A 20975-nucleotide genomic window follows, 5' to 3' on the forward strand; every position below is an offset into this window, starting at 1 on the left:
CAGCAGAAAGTCTCACCCTTGCTGTGCCTTCCAGACTTTCCAATTTGTGTCTGGGTGTGGCCTCAGGTCTGCTTAGCTTTTACAGGCCAATCAGACAGCAGAGTGGATAATGAGGGGATCAGCACAGAAGGAAGGGGGGAGGGGTGTGAATGGGTGGAGTTTGGAGGGTTGGTTAGAGGGGTAAAGAGTGAGGGTTGTCTCTGAGATTCAGAGTCAGTGTAAGGCACATGACCCTCTTTCTACCGAATCACAGCTCCCTGATGTTGACATATGCACAGACCTGCACACAAACGTCTAACACCGCACGTGCCCTGATACTCTGAAGCTGTATTTGAACGTGTCTGAGGAACCCAGTCCGATCAAAAACCAGCACGTTATTGCAGGACAGTCAATTAAAAGGCCAGACCAAATCATACGTATATAAAACAACAACGTAAAATAAATAAAAATTAGAAGAGGGGAAAAAAATGCAAAAGGATGAGACAGGGCATTTTGTGGCTCTTAAGTTTAAATCCGAAAGATTTAAACAACAGAAAGAGTCTTGTCTAGATGAAAATGGAATAACGGAATCAACCCAAAGTGAGGAATCGGCTTCTAAAAGAACGCGACTTCAAAGTGGGATTCTCAGGAAGTGGTCGGACAGCAAATAAAAGTAGTAGAAAGAAAGGGGGTCTTGGGTCTTTCGATAAGCCAGGGGGTTTATGGGAAAAGAAAGCAATGAGAAATGATATGAAAGGAGGGAGGCCAGAAAGGGAGGAGTCAGATGGAGAGGTATGGGAACTGAGATAAAACAAAGACAGGACACAAATCAACGTAATGCTATGGCAAACAATACAGCCCAAACAAAACAAAAGAGAAAAACAAATTAGTGTCACAAGCTGTTCTTGAGCAGTGATGAGACCAGCTAGAACTCAAGCTTTGCATCCTATTGTGGCCATTCTACAAGAGACTAGACTACAGGATGATTACATTCATTCTAAAGAAACATCTCTCTCTATCTCTAAGGCTGGCATTAACATGCATTTTGTGTTGGGATGCAGACCTGTGGTTCTCAACCTTTTTGACTCTAAGACCTCCCATTGTCCAACACCACACTTCCTTCCTCCAATTTAGGATATTAGGAGCATTTCTGATGCAAAACTGGTAGTGTTGACATGACATATTGAACTAATGAACCACAATTAATTTTCACTAAATAATATTAAATTGTTGATTAATTGCAAAGAAACACATTTCAAGCTTATCAAATGTGATCATAATCCATCCAAGACTTCATCCAATCTCCAAATGATCCAATCAAAATTAGAAGACGCATGTTAATGCCAGGAGTGATGGGGGGGAGGGTCAATATGATTCCCATTTTGGTTTTAAAATGGTTTCACAATGCTTGCATTGTAGTCACGAATGAATTGGAAACACTGAGCTAGAACTGGACAACTGAAAGTGAAAGAAAAGACTGCATATCCCAGGAGGAAACATTATTTAACACAATGGCCCACAGAAGAATTTAACGGATTGAGGATCTCTGATTGGATTGAGGCTTAAAGGTTGGTAGTGAGAAAAAAACTAAAACAAAACCTGAAAATCTAAACTAGTGACAGTCACTCGTACCCTCCCCCCTCCTCTCCTCTGTCCAGTGCCGGCTCACCTTGTCATCCTGTGCGTCCGGCTGGAGGAGGCTGTGCTGCTGGATGGCCATGGGTGGAGGAAGTGGCACAGTATCAGCTCCTTCCTCTCCCTCTTCCTCTCCACAGCTCTGCATACCTGATGATGATGATTTGGAGAGGGTCCCGCTGCTTAGACCCTCGTTACGCACCCTCTGTGGAGGTTCAGAGACAAAACCACAAATTAGGCTACATATAAAAAGAAAAACCCAGTAAGAACAGCTTTGAAAAAGTATGAATGATATTTAGCAAGATACACAAGAAAGCAAAAACAGAAAGTGCACAAACCTCTTCCAGAGTCTCATCCTGTGGCGTGGCGGCGCTGTCGTCCGAATCTTTCTGCGAGCCAGCGTCTGCGCTCTTTCTGACGTCACGGTTCTTCTTGTGTTTGTGCGCCAGCTTCTTCACGTGGCCGTCAGCTTTACCACTGCTGAGTCGCCTCACAGGGCTGGTCAGCCATTTCCTTAATGTATTGCCAGTGCGTTTGGGCCCAGGGGAACTCTGGGAGCCCATCACATGACCTGGTTGCAGGGTGGCAGAGGAGCCTGGCAAAATGGCATCGTTACTGCACACAGAGAGCGTGTCTAGAAAAACACAGAAAAAGAAAGAGAGGCTTTTGGTGATTATCTGACACAGGCTTGGGATGATTTTGGGAAAGCGTTTCAGAAATTTGCCCACCTTTGTGGTTAAAGATTCCCTCCATTTCCATGCTGCTGCGGGAGTGGGCAATACAGAGCATGGCGCAGGGCACAAGGCCCTCCAGGGCAGGGGAACGGTCAGTGGTCCGCACCAAGCACCAGTCCGGCTTATCGTGGAGCCTCTCTAGTACCTCCACCGTCTGTCCCCTTCGCACTGTCAGTTCATTACTGTTACCAGCCATGAAGTCATGGATGACCACTGTGAGCTCACAACCACCTGACAACTAAAGAAAAAAAAAAAGAGAAAGAGCCAAGCAAAGTGCCATGCTTTTTAGTCATAGTGTTTGTCAAAAATGAATTATTCAATAATTAATTTTATACATGTTATTTATTTATTCATTTTGGTCAAATTTACTATGCTTGTAATGACACAAAAATTAAGTAAAAAAATAATCGAGTTAATATGCAAAATGACAATAATAATAATTATAAAAAAGTTAATATATTCCAGATCAAAAAATATTTTGAAAAAAGTATATACATTCATTAAAAAGTAGAAAAATGGTCTCAAGAGAAAACCTCCCAGATGAAATACATATAATGAGCAGTTATTGTTTAGAAATGACTGTGCTGTGAATTCATGATTGTTCAATTATTACATTATTTATCACGTATTGTCATGGAAACGGCTTCAAGTTACACATGCTGATTAGAATAGCAGCTAAGTCAATGACTTCCATGGTGTTTTTTTCTATACCACAGAATTCAATGGCTACAATCAACTGTTTGGTCACCAACGTTCATCAAAATGCCTCATATGGGTTTGGAACAATTTTAGGGTGAGTAAATGATGACAGCTTTCATTTTTGGTGAACTACACAAGTTGAAGTACTGAAAAATACTAAAACTGAAATTAAAATAGAAATATTAACACTAATATAAACAATAATAAAAATTACAAAACATATATGATTTCTCAAACTAAATTAAAATTAAAATTAAAATTAAAATTAAAATTAAAATTAAAATTAAAATTAAAATTAAAATTAAATAAATAAATACAAATAATAATAATAATAATACTATAACAGCATATAAATAATACTAAAATAATGCCGCAAACATTTTCATCAGTAATTTGACTGACAGACCTTGTCGCTGTCCAGTGTGTTCTGTGAGGTCCTGGAGGCCAGCGAGATGGTGTCCGGCTGACTGCTGCCGTCACCCTGACTGTCCAGATCCTCTCCATCCCTGCACACATAAACACACACAAGAAATTAACTACTCGTCTTAGCATGGTTCCACATACTAAGAGAATTGAAGGAAGAACAAATCCAGCAACGGCAAAATGAAACTGAAGGGTAAAAATGACAAAATAAAACTAAAAGAAAAAGTAAGTATATTGAAGTAAGAATAGAGGATGTTTCACTGGCCTGGGGGTGTATCTGCGACCCTTGTGTTTGGCTGTGGAAGGTTTGGGGATGTGAATGGGCTCCTTCAGAGCCCCCTTCAGATGCACAGTCCGCTCTTGAATCACTTCACGGATGTGCTTTATCCAGTCCTGCTTGTTCTCAATACTAGACGCCTGCGTTTGTGTGTGTGAAGAAAGAAAACAGAGAAATACGCGATGTTGAGTAAGAGTACACACTGATTTTCTGTTCAATGGTTAACTAAGGGTGAGTTATCTGTGTGGCCGTACTCACCATGGATCCATGTTTGCATCCCTGACTTAGCTTCATTCGAAATATAGAAATATACAAGATTTTACTGCTTTATAAAACGCCATATATCATACTGCATGAGACAGTGGCCGGTAAGACATAGGGACAACATTAATAAACATATTTTGTGATCATTTAAAGCTAAATCTGTCAAAGTGTTGTGATATATGGTTTATACATTAGTCACTGTCATTTGAAGATGTAAATAATTCAATTCTAATCATTAAGTGTTCCACAGTTCTTTTTTTTACTATTTCTTAAAGTGTATAAAACTGCAGTCTTTATATAAATACATATATATTTTATTTTGTTTTTGTTAAAAAAGATATACAGTATATATAAACTATAAAATACATATTTGGTTGTGTATGTGTGTGTGTGTATTTTTTGACATGAGATACAAGACACTGAATGATTTAAGCAGATCATTTTTCTTTGGCAGTATAAATGGACAGTAAATAACGATATAATTTTGACACATTTGACTGAAGAAAGTTTTGAACAGAGCAGTCTTAAGGTTTTAAAGCAGCATGCAGTCGGTTCACAGTTACTGTGAGACAGAAGCCACTTGCAATGTACATGAGCCACCACCAGTAGAGACTACTTTTATTTATTTATTTTTTTTCTTGCAATTTATTAACATGCAGTCAGAACTAAAGATGCAAGTATTCATATCTTCCTATATAATCAATGTCACAATTTGATACCAATTAATTTTTTTGTTTACAAAAGTTAAGTTTTTGTTAACAGTGTCTTTAGGATCAACCTGAGGTGTTTTATTTCCAAGTAATATTCCGTATCAAAATACTACAGAAAACAACTGACATTTCATCCCACTGTTTATAAAAACAAGTGAAAAATGTGAGTCTTCACACTAAATATGTAGATTTTATTAAAAATACTCAAGCTTTTACTTGCTAAAGTGCAGACGAGACAAGCTACACAGAGATGCAACGTAGAAAGCTGGAGCAAAACAGTGCCATGCTTTTCAATAGAGAGAGTAAAAGAGAGGGTTACCTTGAGGACAATCTTGTTATCTGAAGTTGGGGTCCGGCCAATCCAGAGAGCAAATTTACACGGATCTCCTTCCACATGCTCAGTAACACCCAGTTCAGAGGTCTGCAGTCAGAACAAAGCATTTCAAACAATCAGATCTACTGCATATAAAGAGCTTTCAGTTTTTAACCTTGCTGTGAAACGTACAAAAAGCTTGCTCTTGTAGATGTACTTGCTCCTGCCATTGGAATCTTTAACCTCCTTGCTGAAGATCAGTGACATCTCAAAGAGGAACAGGTGCCGTTCCCGTCCTTTACGAATCAGGGTCTTGGGATCCCACACCTGGAACGCCTCCTGCAGGATCAGTTCTCCCTGGGACTCAATGTTCTCGTCAAACCCTGGAGACATTCACTGCCATCAGAAACGGTTTGATCTGAGCCCGTGTGTGTCTTTGTGTGTTTGCGTGCGTCCGCTCACCTTCCAGCATGCTCAAGTGCATGGCGTCGTTGGCTCTCTTGGGAACACTGAGCATAACCTCCAGGCCGTCTTTGATTTCACCTTTGCCTTCCTCGCAACAAGTCAGGAGCTCCTACAAATGCAAACCGACTTACCACTGCACTCTCAAACAAACCTGTCTGTAAGTTTGAGGATGAACCCAAGATGTTTTTACCTTGAGGAGCAGCTGGTACTTGGTTATTCTCTGAACAGGTTTGATGAGGTATGATGAGATGGAGTTGGCCAGGCGGTGCCTCTGTTGGATTTCCTGTACCAGCAATATCAATATACCAACTTTGACCACTGAGCTTCAAATTCACCACTGACAGGCAGACATGGTGAAACTTCAAACTGAATGAAACACTTAAATCATAACAGAGACATTCAACTCACGTCAAAATATCCTCCGGCATGCTCAAGAATAAGTTGAGTGGAGTCTGGTTTGTTCTTGCAGTAGTTCACATACATCTGGAACTTGTCGGCCTGCAGAAAGATGAGAGACGCATTAAATAACCTTATTCGGAAAGAAGCAGATTAGTATTCAAACACTGTTAACTCCGCTCACCCAAGTCACAAAACAGTGGCCCACATCTTCAGGAAGCTGCTCATACTTCTCCAGCTCTTTGAGGAATATACTGATGATGCACAGAGAAAAAAAAAGAGAGAGTGATATATATGAGTCACTTACAGAGAACATGAAACTAATTCATTGGATGTTGGATGGGAGGATTTATTCTTAAAAAAAAGGGACGAGGCTTAAAGCATTTGCATGAACTCACTTGTGATGGAACTCGTAGAGGTCCTGCATGTTACCAAAAATGATATGCTCTTTATTAACGATCCCTGGCGGGATTTCCTCCACGCCACTGGTCATCTCCCACAGATATGTCTGGATGAGAGGAAAAGATTCAAATTACAGATTTATTTACATTATAGTCTTATGTAAGATGATTTTATCGTGATTTGCTTTGAACCTTCCATAATTCTGGACGAAAGATCCAAATAAAACCTTTTTTTTTAATGACTGAGCCAAAACGCATTAATAATATAAAATAAAATACTCACATCCATGCACTCTCTCAAGTCTCGTACATACGCTTTTTCGGTCTGGATCAGCTCAGCCATGATGAAGCTATAAAAATGGAAAAGACAAAAAATCATTATATCAGAAAAGTCTAAAAGACCAAGAATTAGTTTGAATATTTCAGTGACCCTTTAGTCAATGAGTAACAGTAAATAAGACATACTCCTTCCTGCGGGCAGACTTGCGCTTCTCTTCGTTAAGCTCGTGGGCAGCATCTCGGAGTTTGACCTCTGACCCTGGAGCACTGGCTGGGATGATGTCCAACTGCAGGTCTTTACTCTGGAAGTTAAAAACAACTTGTTATTCTCGCAGACTGCTAACTTTTCCAGGACTCTTCCCACTGATTATGATTACATGCACAAAAATATTCTGATAGCAGAAATAAAACTAATAATAATCTGCTATTAATTGCGTACTTTTGCGTCATTGTTATGGACAAGAACGATAATGGTTTATTCATTTATTGTGTACAGCTGCAATTAAAACAAGAGCAAAAACTTGCACCTCAAGTGTTTCTAGAAGACAATAGAAGAGAGGAAATAAGTTTTAATGTATTCTGAATATGCTGATTACATACAGGAATATTCTTATAGCTGTAAATCTTGTAGAACAATCCTTTGAGAAGACTTACTTGAAATATTAAGAGTATGTAAAAACGATTGATGCTAATGCATTTTGTAAATATTCATCTTATATAATCTGCTGACAGCCTGCTGGCAAAAGCACAAACTGTTTGTACAGAATATGACTCTAAACCACGTGAACTCATGAGAAACGCTGGAATGATCAGATATCACACTGTTATGAGCAAGAAAACACATACTGCTTTGTTTGAGTCTGTGGAGATGCCGAGGGCTTTCTCTAGAGACGTGCGATACTTGTCCATGCGGAGGGAGAAGTCTCGATAGCGTTTGTCCACGGCCGTGACCCATTTCTTAATCTCTGCGGCATGGGCGTGACCCTTATCACAGAAACCATCCGCTAACTGTATCAGCAGCTTCACCCGCTCTTTGGTTTGCTGGGGACACAGGAAGAGAAAGAGCTTTAGGGAACTGCAGAGTGAAAAGGTGCAGCCCGGGTGATTGTCTGGGCTGTGGTGCAGTTGTACCCTGGCTGTGATGTGGAAGTCCTCGTGCTCCTTCAGAAGCTCCTGTGTGTGGTGGATGCTGGAGCCAGTGGAGGTGTGTGTGGACAGATAGAACTCACCGGTGTCATGGATCCACTCCAGAGCCTGGACAGAGAGAAGAAACACTTTAAAATAGTGTGATAGTGCAAAACACAACTGAACATATACATGTGCATGGGTGTGGTATTTTAATCAATAGGCCTTTTCCATATATTAATTATTAATGCCATTCTCTAAGCAAACTCTATAGCTCTATTGCACAAATGTCCAAAACAAAACACTCACGTAAAAAAAAAAAAAAAAAAAAGATTTCAGTTTCCCTATGCAGTATAAAGAAATACTGATTAATTTCAATGTTTCGTTTTGCTTGACTTTTTCCACTTGTGTCAGTTTATTTGATGTCTAGATGTATAATCCAGCTCCTAAATGAAACCTAGATGAGAAACATTGTTTTTAAACAACATTCTCATGACTGAGAAGACAAGCTATGGCATATGAAGACTCGCACTTCCTCATAAAAACAGAGGATGCAAAAGGTAAATGACTTAATTATAATGTCTCTGTGCGGTTTAATTAGAGCCATGGCAGTGAGTCATGAGTCTGTCAGTCTCAGCCTTGGGCCAAGAAAAAGTGAATAATCAGTCATCAAAGGAACAGATGGAGGAAGAGAGGGACATCAAACCTGTTTGGCACTGCGTTCAAACACCACATACTGCTGACACTGGTCCAGCCGTCTCTTCCTCATGGTCCAGAAATGCAGGACCCGGTTCTCCCTTTGCAGCAACTCATTCAGGATATCTAGAAAATTACACAATCATTCTTAACCATGATGTACACCGCAGTTCTGAAATAACATTTAAACACCAGCCCAGATCTTGAACCACTAGGGTAAGCCACTGAAATCATGCCAATCATATTCAATATATGTTTTTTAACTAGTGCTCTCAATCAGTAGAAATGAGTGGATACACACAACAAGATTAAGATAATTCAAAAAAAATTATGGAACATGTGCAAATCACTGATTATACATGACAAAGAGTTGTTTTATAAGTTATTTTTTATTGTTTATTTCTTGAATTATATTGTTTATTGTTTAAATTGCACTGATGGCAAGATAAAAAAACAATACTATCATCATTATTATTATTCTACCATCCGTGCATTTCAAGCAATAAAAATAAGTAGAGAAATAAACAATATATTGTTATTATATAAAAATATTATTATTGTATTATATAAAATTTAATTCGATCTATTATTAAAATACTTTTACATAAAACTTAATTTATCGAATGTAATAATGAATGGTTCATTGAAGCTTGAATGGCTTTTGCTTGAATTGATTTGATGATAGGAAAATAACTTATTACTATTATTTAATAAAAATAATGCATATTTAAATTAATGCATCATTTTAGATTAATGTTAATTTAAAAGGTAATTCATTTCAATTAAATGTGTAATAAATGATCTAATTTTTCTAAATGTAGGAAAATTTGGGCTGTCAAACCGATTAATCGCAATCAATTGCATCCAAAGTAATAATGTGTTTGTATAAGACATGCATGTATATGTTTAATACATTTGTTATACACATTTATGCATATTTATGCCTGTATTCATATATATTTGAATACAAACATAAATTACATAAACAAACTTTTACTTATTTGAATTTGACAGTCCTATGGAAAATCCGTTATTAACAGTAGTATTTTTATTATGATATGTTATTATTTGATAATTACATGTACATAATTAAACATTAATTCATTTGACTAAATTAATGTTAAATAAACAGCACTAAAGATAAAGCAGTTATACAAGCAAATGCACTTTACATTGATTTGTGTGTGTGTGTGTGTGAAGCATGAAGGTAAAGTGACAAGCCCCAGTGGAGTAATGCTGTTACCATTTTGCAGTAAGCTTCCCTCTCTGTACAGCGGAGGCCTGACCCATTTACGGTTTCCTTATCTGAGTCATTGTAAGCACACTCAGAACAGAACAGGGCCACATTAACACTGCACACATTCTAAACTGGGCTAAAGTGGGCCAAAGTGGGCCAGCCGCTAAAAACTCAAGTGAGGGTGCAGCACACTCCACTGCCATTAGATGGCAGACCAGGGCTAGTTTAGATGGCTCACGGAAAGAAAGAAAAAAACAGAATATCAACAAGCACTGGATCTCAACCCCTGTGGGGAAGACAGGCTGTGATTTGTCATATCCCCAGAGAGCCAGCGGAGGGAAGACTGGTAAATAAGAGGAAAACATGCAGAGAGGCAGCATCTGTAGCCTTGTGGTTTGAAAAGTGGAACAGGATTTGAAATACTACAGGGACATATGAGGCGCACCATGTGTTTATTATACGTCTCTCTGGAAGGATCGATTCTGAATGGTCAGCTGTGGTATTCTACAGTTCATACATTTTTGCATAATGTCTGGTAAACTGTATAACTGACTGCTATCCAGTGATGTCTCTTCACTTCACGGCCTCGAACTTCTCACAAAATAAGTGAACAAAATCAATATATCCTGTCCATTTATTACGGTAATATATTCAGTACATAGCTGATTCATAAGCAGGATAATACAGAGTCAGACTGTACATTAACCTTTATGCAGTATTTCGGATGGATTATCTGTTTTGACAGAACGGTGGGCCAAAACTCACTTTTGACCTGCTGCTCTGGTGCTTTGACGTGACTCAGCATCCCCGGCATGTTGACACTGTTTCTGTGCATGTATTTTAGGAACACGTCGGCATTCCGTCTAGCCAAGGTGCATGCCTGAAACACAGAGTGCAAAAGAGGAATTAACCAAACACTGTCAAAACAACGCTTCATTTCAATATGTGCTAAAAAGAGAAGTTTGAATTTTGCTAGAGTATGTCTAACTTCCATGTAAACACAGTTCTGTAAGACTTCAGATCCTTTAGTCCAAACTACCTTTTTTTTTTTTTTTACGTTTTAAACAGCGACAAAATAACTTGCATGGGAAAACGCCTGAAAAATGCCTTATTCACATGACACAGCTGCAGCCGAATCTTCTCAAAGTTACCTCTGAAAAAGTATCCTTCTCTTCGTAGGTGAATATCTACTTCATTCAGTGCTTTTTGCATTCTGTCTTAAGTATCTTGATACCTTCTGTTTGTTTTACTGACTGCCTGACTTCAGTCAGAATGAATTTGAACTGATCTGGCCCAAAAGAAGGATGTGGCCTTTGGTTTTGGATAAGTTACCTTGAGGAAGGCCTCTTTCTGCTCCAGATGCTTGCTGATCATGGGACTGACGTGGTCGGTTTCACAGTTGGGCCCAAGTTTGTCTACTCCACCGCACCAGTCCTCCTCACGCTTGTACTCCTGCTCCAGACTCTCCAACACACTGCACACCTACAGCAGCATAGACAGAGAGATGAGCCGTCAATTACAGTATGAATTATAAAAGACCTGGATGCGGACTGGTCAATGAATGATGTTCAATCTATGCTCAAATGCACAGATTATCAGTCACACAAACCCTTCTACAGACCTGTTCGGAGGTCTTGTAGAAGGCCACGGATGCGTTGACCAGCTTGAGCCGGTCTTCCATCTTCAGCATGAGCTGCTGCCAGTGGGAGGCCACGTTCTCGGCGCAGTCTCGGATCATGTCCATGTCGTAGTGATTAGCCTGCAGCAGGGCCTCGGCTTTCTGCTGGACCTGTAGGGCGCTCTGATGGGTTTTCTATTGAGAGAAAGAGAAAACATGTCAGATGAAACACACAAAGACAAGGACTGAAACGGCAGGCCTGAATGAATAAAGATTAAAGAAAGATAGAGGGGCAGGAGTCAGATGACTTCAGACAACAGACAGTGAGATACGACTGATAGTTCATTATTCGTCCACTAAGTGTGGTTTACAGATGCTATCTCGAGAAACAGAGCATCCCTCAGTATTCAGTACTGAAAGCGCAAGAACGGGAGTCTAAAGGTAGGAGGAAATGAGAATGCTCCTTTGATAGGCAGTTTTGTGCCTTCTGGTTTCCCAAAAGCGATACAGTGACGGCGGATCTGATGTTATCCTGGTTCTTCATTAAAGGAGGGGAAGTGGAGAGCAAAGAGACTGTGTGTGCAGGAGCTCAGGGCATGTCAGGATCCTCTGTGAGCTCCCGATGCAGATAAACGGCCGACTAAAGCGTCAATCAATATGTTCAGACATTATGAGGTTTCATGTTGCTGTGTGCGTGTGTTTCTTCTACTACAACTTCAGCTTCATGTGGCTGATTTTACTTAAATAAGATTTAACGTTGTATATTAAGGTCACATTAAATCTCTCATGGAAACTTGGCAGTTATTATTACGATTTATAAAAGCATGGGGTCAGTAGGACTTTTAAAAATGGCTACATTTTTTAAATAAAAAATAAAGCAAAAACATTTGAAAATGTTTCTATTTTATTATATGTTAAAATGTAATTTATTACTGTGATGGCAAAGCTGGATTTTCAGCAGCCATTGCTCCATTCTTCAGTGTCACATGATGAAAACAGCTGCTTGATATTTTTATGGAAACCATGATACTTTTTTTCAGGATTCTCTAGTGAATATAAAGTTCAAAAGCATTTATTTGAAATAGAAATTTTCTACTCAAATTTTTTATTGACTTTAATGTGTCCTTGTTGCATAAACATATTCATTTCTTTCAAAAAAAATCATACTATTGGCAAACTTTTGAAGGATAGTGTATAGATTTTGTTTAACTATTGTTCCAGACCCCCCCCCAAAAAATGAAAACTATGAAAATTATAGAAAGTAGTAAAATATATATATATACATTTTACAGTTACAAAATATGACAATCCAAACAAAGAGTGAAATAAACAATTTATTTATTTTACATAATTTACAACCATCCCTCATTTGTGGTGTATAGTGACATATAATATACCTAAGAAAAAGAGTTTGTGGACTTATGAAGACACAATAGTATGAGTGAAAGCAGTGAAAGAAAAAGAAAAAGAAAAACGTTAAAATCACTTAAAATATCACAGAATCTCTTTGTCATGTTTAACTTCCAATCAAGCCACAATTTTGTCAAATTATAAAAAAATTTTTTTTAATATATTTTAATTGTATAAATGCTAGGGATGAAATTAGCCTTAGCAAGAGTCAGTCCTTCTATTTCAGAAATGTGTAAAATATTTACACCAAAGAATGCTGTTAAATAATACTGTACATACATTGTCGCGTGGTGGTAATGACGTGTTGGTGTAGAAAAACAGAAATTGTTGGCCATTATTAGTGGACAAATTATAAAGTAATGTAGAGTAATGGAGTGAAAACTGAGTTTTCGTTTGCAGCCCACAGGTCAAAAAGTGCCCTTAGATGAAGAAACATCTGTATGAATATGTGGGGGCATTTGAGCGCTAATACATGTTGACGATAATGGTTTTTGCTATTACAATTACAGTAATGAGTCCATTGTAAGAAACAGTCAAGGAAATGGTGAAAAAGAGGAAAATGGGAGGTGAAAAGTTTAAGAATGAATAGGTCTGAACCTGAATATGAGGAGCACTAACCTCGATAGCATGCTGGAACTGCTCATGCTCTCTCTGCAGCTGCTCGGCTTCTTGAAGTGAACTGGCCGTAATCAGACCTGCATTCAGCATTGACTCGCCATTACGGATCCAACCCAGAACCTACACCAAGTGAAGAGATCAGCAAACCCAAATCAGTGCAGTGTAATATAACATATGCAAAAACAGCCGGCAGTATAAAGTATATACTCAGCAGTATGCAGTAAGCTAGTATTCCTTTCTGAACTACTGTAGCTTGTGCATTACCTGTTTGACCTCTGCCTGCAGGTGGCGCAGTTGCACACACTGCTCCAGGTGTCTGCGGTGCTGCTCTGCGGCCACATCCAGCTCTTGTTGTTTCTCGTGTAGAAACTCCAGCAGATCATGTACACGGGTGGCCATGTCCACATCACGGTCACACAGCAACTCGACACCTGGGAAACATGGGAAAAAAATTTCAGCTCTCATGTTATTCCATAATAGTCATGAAACTGCTGGAATGAAAAGTCTTGTTATAGGACAGCTGAAGTTAAAAGAAGTTGCTGAATCTAATCAAAACTGTAAAAGTAAAAAAAAAAAGTATATAAAGAGTAATATTGCTAAATATTATTACAATATAAAAATCACTTTTTTATTTGAATATATTTTAAACTGTAATTTATTCCAGTGATGGTAAAGCAGATTTTTTTAGTCACCATTACCCCAGTCTTCAGTGTCACATGATCCTTCAGAAATCATTCTAACATAATGATTTTGTGTTCAAGCAGCATTTCCTATTAATATCAATATCAAGTCGTGCTGCTGAATATTTTGTGGAAAATGTGAAACATTCTTTTCATGATTCTTTAATGAATGTAAAGTTCAAAAGAACACCATTTATATGAAATTAAAATGTTTTGTAACATTATAAATGCCTTCAATAAATGTTACATGTCCTTGCTGAATTAATTAAAGTATTAATTTCTTTTCAAAGAAAAGATTTAGTAACCCAAATTTGTACCTGAAGTGCAAACAGCTCTTATGTATAAATACTAAAAAGCCTCTAGTGGCATGTTTGACTCACCAGACGCCTGCACCTCGTTGACGTACTGCAGCAGTTCCTGGCCCTGGTGGATGACGTGGAAGGCCAGGTTGTTCATGGTCAGGGCTTTATCAGCGTGGTGCTGCAGTCTCTGTTCAGCTAGCGTCAGATCTTCTGTGTCGAAGTCATTCATCTGCTGTGACAGCTCCTCGTTCCAGGAGTCGAGATCTGAGATAATCTGGAAAATAAGATACAACATATGAGCGCAGTCTGAGAGTCATTATTACTGAAGATAAGAAACAAAGTGACCTGTCCTGACTTGCTCTTATATGTTAAGGGCAATGTGTGTGTAACTTCTTCCATCACTTTCTAAACTGTGTGTGCTTCTGTAAGTGTGCAAACAGGAAAGAGGGAGTAATCACTTTTGGGTGCAGATCACCCTTCTTCTTATTAATTGCTAGTAAATCCTATTATACATCAGGGAGTCACAAACTGAGCGCTGATGGGAATAGTGCCCTAGTTTAAAACACAGTACACTCAAAATGAGGACCCTGCATTTATTTACTCTCATTATTTCCAAACCCGTCAGACTTTTCTTCTGTGAAACAGAAAAAATGAATAGGGATTTAAACATCCACGAAAGAAAATCATATGGAATGACAAGGGGGTGAGTAAATTATGACAGAATTTCCATTTCCAATTAATTAATTTCATAAAACTCACACTGCCCCCCCACAGAGACTTGATCAAGGACACAGTGAACTCACATCAATGGCATCCCTCTCAAAGATCCTGAGCTGCAGGAAAAGCTCCAGTTTGATCTTCCTCTCCTGGAAGAGCTCCTCCATCTGAGCCTGAGCCTCGTCCAGCTGCTGCAGGACGCTCTCGATGTGGTTGATGGAGCTGTTGTGAGGGGTCTTATTGCTGGAGATGGCCGAATCTCTGCAGGAAGACAGAGCAAGAGCCGTTACACTAAAGGTTCATTTGTTCCGGCGTGTGCACGAGCTACAGGAAGAAACATGTTTACTGCTTACAATAATGTCTTAAGGTTCCATGCATCCATTTTTTTGCTGATTTACTAAAAAGTTTTCAAATGGCAAATAGAATGTAAATTACAGTAAATAGTTATTTTCTGTCACATCCACAATCAATTTTTAGCATTTTGTGGAATGGATTCTGGCACACTGCTGGTAGAGAAGGGGCTAATGCGGTTTAAAAGCCAACTTTTGCTTCATTGTGCAGCTCTAACCTCCGAGGGATAGAAGAAAATGATCAGCAGAATACTGAACCTAAAACAAATAAAAAAAACGGACACTATTGGGGCCTGAAAGAGGCTGTGACTTTAGGCTTGAAATATAAATGTAATAAAATAAAAAGCCAGCACTAATGAGATTAAAAATTCATTAAAAATGTGAAATTATATGGTCCTAAAAGCATTATGTGCGAAGGGGAGAGAGGATTACAAGCCCATTGGAAAGATATCATGTGAAATATGCAACATTATCCTATTTCATTAAAAAGGTTAATTATAAGGAAGAGCTTTAGTAAGAATTGTACAAAAGAGTGGAGGCTGGGGTAAGAAAACCAGTTTCAATTAGTCTGTAATAAGGGACAGAAGAAAGACCCATCACAAAGGTTACAAGCGGGTTAACTCTGACTAAACTTTATTAAAAACTAATGGCATAATAAAGTAAAATCACAGTTATCGGGGTAATAAAGGCCCTTGCTTTAATTGATGCTACAATGCTGGCTTGCTGCGGAGAGTCTGTTCCCATGGTGATGTGCTTTTATCATACTGCAAGGCTTGGACTTCATACGGAATAACAGAATAATTAACACTTTCATCACCGAGCCGCAACCTCAACACAACAAGAGTTTGGAGATTAGATTAGACGCAGATACTATGATGACAGTCTTCCGTCTGTAATGTGAGTAACTGAGTGCGAGGCTGAGATCCTGATATCTCCTGTGTGTGAGTTGTGTTAGTGCGTAATGTCTCTGCGGTGTGGGCATTCTGTGTTGGTGTGAGCTCGGGACCTTTCTGTTTGTACCTCTGGGCTCTAGGGGTTTAAGTATTACCTCTGCATAATTAACTGGGCGGTTATGAAAGCAGGATTATGTAAGACACTAGAGGAAGAGAGAATAATGGAGCGAGAGAGAGAGAGAGAGAAAGTGCACATGCAGGGATAGCCATCCTCAAACTCAAATGCGTAGAGAGACCAATTTGCAAGCGGAGGAGGAAGAGAATTAAGCCATGTCATAATCTGCTTTCCTCTCAAAAAAATAAATCCTGCACCAGTTATTATACAAAAAACAAAACAACTGAATATATGCAATGTGTTATAATTTCATATATAAAACATAAAACAATACAATATATACAATTAATTGCAATTAGCCCCTTTTCAATGCTTACAGGTTTATAAGTTATAAGTTAAACATCATATTTTGTAAATATTCCTTTATTCTGTTTTATACAAAATTATAATAATATTAATTATAATTCATATAATATAAATTATACTATTGCTATTACATTGTAAATTATATTTCATAATACTATTATACGTTTATACATATATATATATATATATATATATATATATATATATATATATATATATATATATATATATATATATATATATATATATATATATATATTTATAAACATATATACACACACACAAATATAAACACACACACACACACACACACATATATATTAGGGGTGTAACGATACGCGTATTCGTATTGAACCGTTCGGTACGACGCTTTCGGTTCGGTACGCGGTACGCATTATGTATACCGAACGGTTCGTTGGAGTAATTAATTATATTTGGAAAAAAAAAAAAAAAAGAGAGAGATAGAAATATAATGATATGCGTTCAACAAGGTAGCCCAATAACCCAAACAACGTAACAGGCAACGCCCCTGACACTCCCGAAGAAGAAAAAAACACCATCTTATATGTTTATGTTAGGCTACTCAGCAGGCGCTCGCTCACTCAGTACGCGCTGAAGGCTCGTTGCAAAATAGCCAATGCGTTTAACAGACTAGAAATGAGAAGATCCTCCAATAACCAACAGGTCTGGTGTTTGGGTGCACTTTGGATTCCCTTTAAGCTATAATGGTGATGGCAAGAGAGTGGTGGATAAAAAAACAACGGTATGTCGCATCTGCAACATGACAGGGTACACCAGCGGGAATACAAAAAAAAAAAAAAAAAACACCAGCGGGAATATCTGGGATATATGCGTCAGTACTATCTGGGAAAAGACGAAAAAAAGGAGAAACATGCACGCAGCAAACTATCCCTGCAGCATTTAGAAACTATAGCTTACAGGGAATCCAACCCAAACACCAGACCTGTTGGTTATTTTAGGATCTTATATTTCTGGTCTGTTAAATGCATTCGACATTTTGCAACGAGCCTTCAGCGCGTGCTGAGTGAGCGAGCGCCTTAGGGGCCGTTCACATATCGCTCCTAAAAACGCGTGGAAAACGCTAAGCACGTCTTTCTCCTCCTTTCCAAAGCGCTCGGGCAGAAGCGCTCATGAGGCGTCTGTCTTTGCTAAGCAACAATGACGTGCTCTCTCCATGAGACGCGGAAATTTCAGCGAAGGATAAATGGATTTGCAGCTCTAAAAATCGCTTGCAGTAGCTCTGCTACTAAATTTATTTCAAAATTGCAATCCATATACAACTATGATCAGCTGTTCCTTCATCTTGGCTGAGCTCTCAACCTTGTTACGGGAAAGGATGAAGCTGATTGGTTGGTTCTTGTCACATGACCCGCGGTGCGCTTGCGGCATTCTGAAAAGTTGAGATGTTTTTACATTTTGCTGTATCTAAAACGTATCGAACCGAACCGAACCGTGACATCAGTGTATCGTATCGAACCGAACCGTGAATTTTGTGAACCGTTACACCCCTAATATATATGTATAATTATTATTTTTTATTATACATTATTATTTTAATAACTGGTGTATGTCAATTATTGAAATTAAATCTAATTAAGTGACATGTTGATAATCTGAAATAATTGCAATTACATAAAAAAAAATTATGTTTATTTGTCAGAATATTACTTAATTATAATTTTTTATGATCAACTGATTGCACCAGTTTTTATATGAAATTAGTAGTAATATCATATAATTCCATATATACGATAAAAATAGAATATTTAATAAAATGTACATTTGATTTAATATAATTAATGAAATATAAAATTATATAAACATCTTTTCTTTTTGGTGTCCAATGTTTAAACCACCTTTAACATGTCCAAACATGTTAAAGGTTTCCTCAAAACTCTAAATCCATAATTATAAAATTACACGTATTATGTAATAAAGATAAGTCATATGGGATGCATCAAATCATTCCATAAGCCCTGAATATCTTGTTATTCTGCAGTGTTGTGCAGTAGCCCACTGCAGTAGTGCTGGTAGTCAGGGATTCAGAGTTGTACTGATGAAATGTGGCAGAGCTGAACACGTGAGATGGACTGGAAGCGGAGCAGTCAGTTTGCCCTGAGGGGGCTGAGAGACTCCACTCCAAACAGCCTCTGGTGCTCTCTCCTTCTCCTTCGCCTGCTTAACTCTCTGTTGAAGCATCTGTCTTTACTGAAACTCATCCCTCACGTTACTCTGCTGCTGCAGCCGTTCCCACATGCAGATTATACATGTGACCGAGTGTTAACACAAGCACAGCTGCACAGTCACTCAACGAGTTACAGTAATGTAAAGAGAGTACCGCTCTCCAAATGCAAAGTGGATGCTGGCAGATGGATGGGGACAAATGTGTGCTTGAACCATCCAAAGGTTTGCTCAAGTGAGAACGGCTAATGGTTTGCTCGAGTAGAAAAACACTGCTGAACAGAATTCTGATTCCACTTAGCAATTCCATTAAGGATTATTCTATTACTTAAAGACTAATTGGTCGTAAATATATCTAATTAAAAATTTTGGTAACATTATTACAACAAAAACAATGTCCTAAATGTGTAGCTTTAATATTTACAATGAAAGTCCTTCAAGAAATTAGTTGTTTGACTGATATCTGGGCATTTTTGACTGATTTGTTTCTAAGTGGAGCTACACTGGAACTGCTGAAGATGCCGCAACAGAAAGAGTTAATTTATTGTCTGTGTATTATTTGGTGGAACCCGGTCTTTTACTCTAGGCTTCCTAGTGGTGTGCTAAGATTAAAAAAGACGGGTTTCACACTAATCCGACACTTCACTGGAATCAAACACGCCGAAACAAGAAAGCAATTTCAAGGATTCGTTGCAGGAGGAGACATGAAAGAGAAGGACAGATGAGAAGATTGTGCACCTGAGTTGTTGAATGAGATCCTCTCCCTCTTTAATGACATTTACAGTGAACTGCAGTGTGGTCTGCTGCTGCTGCCCGAAACGCTTGATCAGGTCCTGAACGGCCTCCACCGACTCGGCATACACATCGTCCAACAACTCCTTCTGCAACTCCTCCAGCCACGTCCACAGCTATTTGCAACAGACACATGCTTTAATCACTTTATACTTTGCTCAGAAAGCTCTAGATAATTCTCTATAGCTCATTTGCACATTCATCTCGTATTTAATTTAGTTTCTAATGATCTGATATTGAGTGTTAATGTATCCGGTTCTTGCGTAAAGACGAAAACTATTTGTAACTAAAGCGGTGCTTTGATGGATGATGCGAAGATGCTCTCCAGAAGTGTTTTGAAGACATGAATTTGAAAAAGAATTCAGCTTTTCTGAGAGGATTTTACTATGCGGACAGTTTAACATATGCTGAAACTGTCCTGAGAGGTTGCATTTCGATTCAAACCTAAATGCAACTACTATTTTTTTTATGTTTTTAGACTAAACTACTTAACCATCCCTAGTACTTACCTCCTTAACATGAGTGTGGAAAGCCACTGACATGTCTAGCAAGACTTTTCGCTGCTCCACACGCCTTACAAAGTCCTGGATGCGGTCCTCCAGCTGATGGGCGGCCTGATAGATCTCCTCTGGGTCACACTCGCCTGTCTGAGCCAACTGCTCCGCAGCTTCAAGCAATTTATCAGCATTTGTGTATGTGTTCTGATAAAGAGGAGACACATATGGTCAATGACTGTGATGATAGGCACTGACTAGTTGCCTATAGTTCAATACAATAGTTCTGCCAAAAGTACCAGTAATAATCAGAAAAAAATTGAATAAATTCATTTACAAGGTTAAAAATATCCTGTCGACTAGACTACTAGCAGCGATTAGTTATATCACTGTTTTACTAATTTCATGCTATTTGGGTTACTTAATCTGATTCCAAAAATTATTTTTATACTTTACATGATCATGACCTAAAAATAAAATTATTTAATATATTAATCATTTATGTTCACAGTTTTCTGATGTCAGTTTTCAATTATGCTTTAGACTTATTTATGCATGGAAGAATACAGAGAAGCTTGCTCAAATAAAACGTGAGGGGAAGGGGAGATTTTAGAGGTGGTGAACCTGTGCGACTTCCTCAAAGTCTTCATGGCGTTTCTGCAGGGCTCGAGCACGGTGCAGAGATTTCCCCACTCCTGTGTGTTTGCTGAGAAACGCCTCACCGTGGTTTTCAATCCAGTCAAGAACCTACTCACACACACAATGCACACAAGGGGAATTTTTTT

At 38.4% G+C, this 20975-nt stretch overlaps 1 protein-coding gene across 6 annotated transcripts in view; it reads right to left on the reverse strand.

Annotated features, from left to right (window-relative positions):
• Positions 1-20975, reverse strand: part of LOC127934877 (triple functional domain protein) — an 88439-nt gene that overhangs the window by 17328 nt on the left and 50136 nt on the right. For 4 of the 6 annotated variants that reach the window (XM_052532406.1, XM_052532407.1, XM_052532405.1 and 1 more), the window contains exons 11-38: positions 20815-20937; positions 20206-20397; positions 19643-19812; positions 15065-15239; positions 14340-14535; positions 13544-13710; positions 13280-13399; positions 11255-11446; positions 10966-11115; positions 10399-10513; positions 8407-8522; positions 7707-7829; positions 7422-7616; positions 6762-6877; positions 6580-6646; positions 6294-6403; positions 6080-6149; positions 5908-5997; positions 5690-5782; positions 5497-5608; positions 5227-5417; positions 5041-5142; positions 4006-4035; positions 3736-3887; positions 3454-3553; positions 2343-2586; positions 1953-2248; positions 1649-1819 (exon numbers count right to left, since the gene is read on the reverse strand). In XM_052532406.1, coding sequence (XP_052388366.1) covers positions 1649-1819; positions 1953-2248; positions 2343-2586; positions 3454-3553; positions 3736-3887; positions 4006-4035; positions 5041-5142; positions 5227-5417; positions 5497-5608; positions 5690-5782; positions 5908-5997; positions 6080-6149; positions 6294-6403; positions 6580-6646; positions 6762-6877; positions 7422-7616; positions 7707-7829; positions 8407-8522; positions 10399-10513; positions 10966-11115; positions 11255-11446; positions 13280-13399; positions 13544-13710; positions 14340-14535; positions 15065-15239; positions 19643-19812; positions 20206-20397; positions 20815-20937 — 3978 coding nt within the window. The remainder of the gene's footprint in view (positions 1-1648; positions 1820-1952; positions 2249-2342; positions 2587-3453; positions 3554-3735; positions 3888-4005; positions 4036-5040; positions 5143-5226; positions 5418-5496; positions 5609-5689; positions 5783-5907; positions 5998-6079; positions 6150-6293; positions 6404-6579; positions 6647-6761; positions 6878-7421; positions 7617-7706; positions 7830-8406; positions 8523-10398; positions 10514-10965; positions 11116-11254; positions 11447-13279; positions 13400-13543; positions 13711-14339; positions 14536-15064; positions 15240-19642; positions 19813-20205; positions 20398-20814; positions 20938-20975) is intronic. The other 2 variants (XM_052532410.1, XM_052532409.1) reach the window with 1 other exon arrangement.

This window comes from Carassius gibelio, chromosome A19 (genome assembly GCF_023724105.1).
Source record: "Carassius gibelio isolate Cgi1373 ecotype wild population from Czech Republic chromosome A19, carGib1.2-hapl.c, whole genome shotgun sequence".
In the NCBI taxonomy this organism is placed as follows: Eukaryota; Metazoa; Chordata; class Actinopteri; order Cypriniformes; family Cyprinidae; genus Carassius; species Carassius gibelio.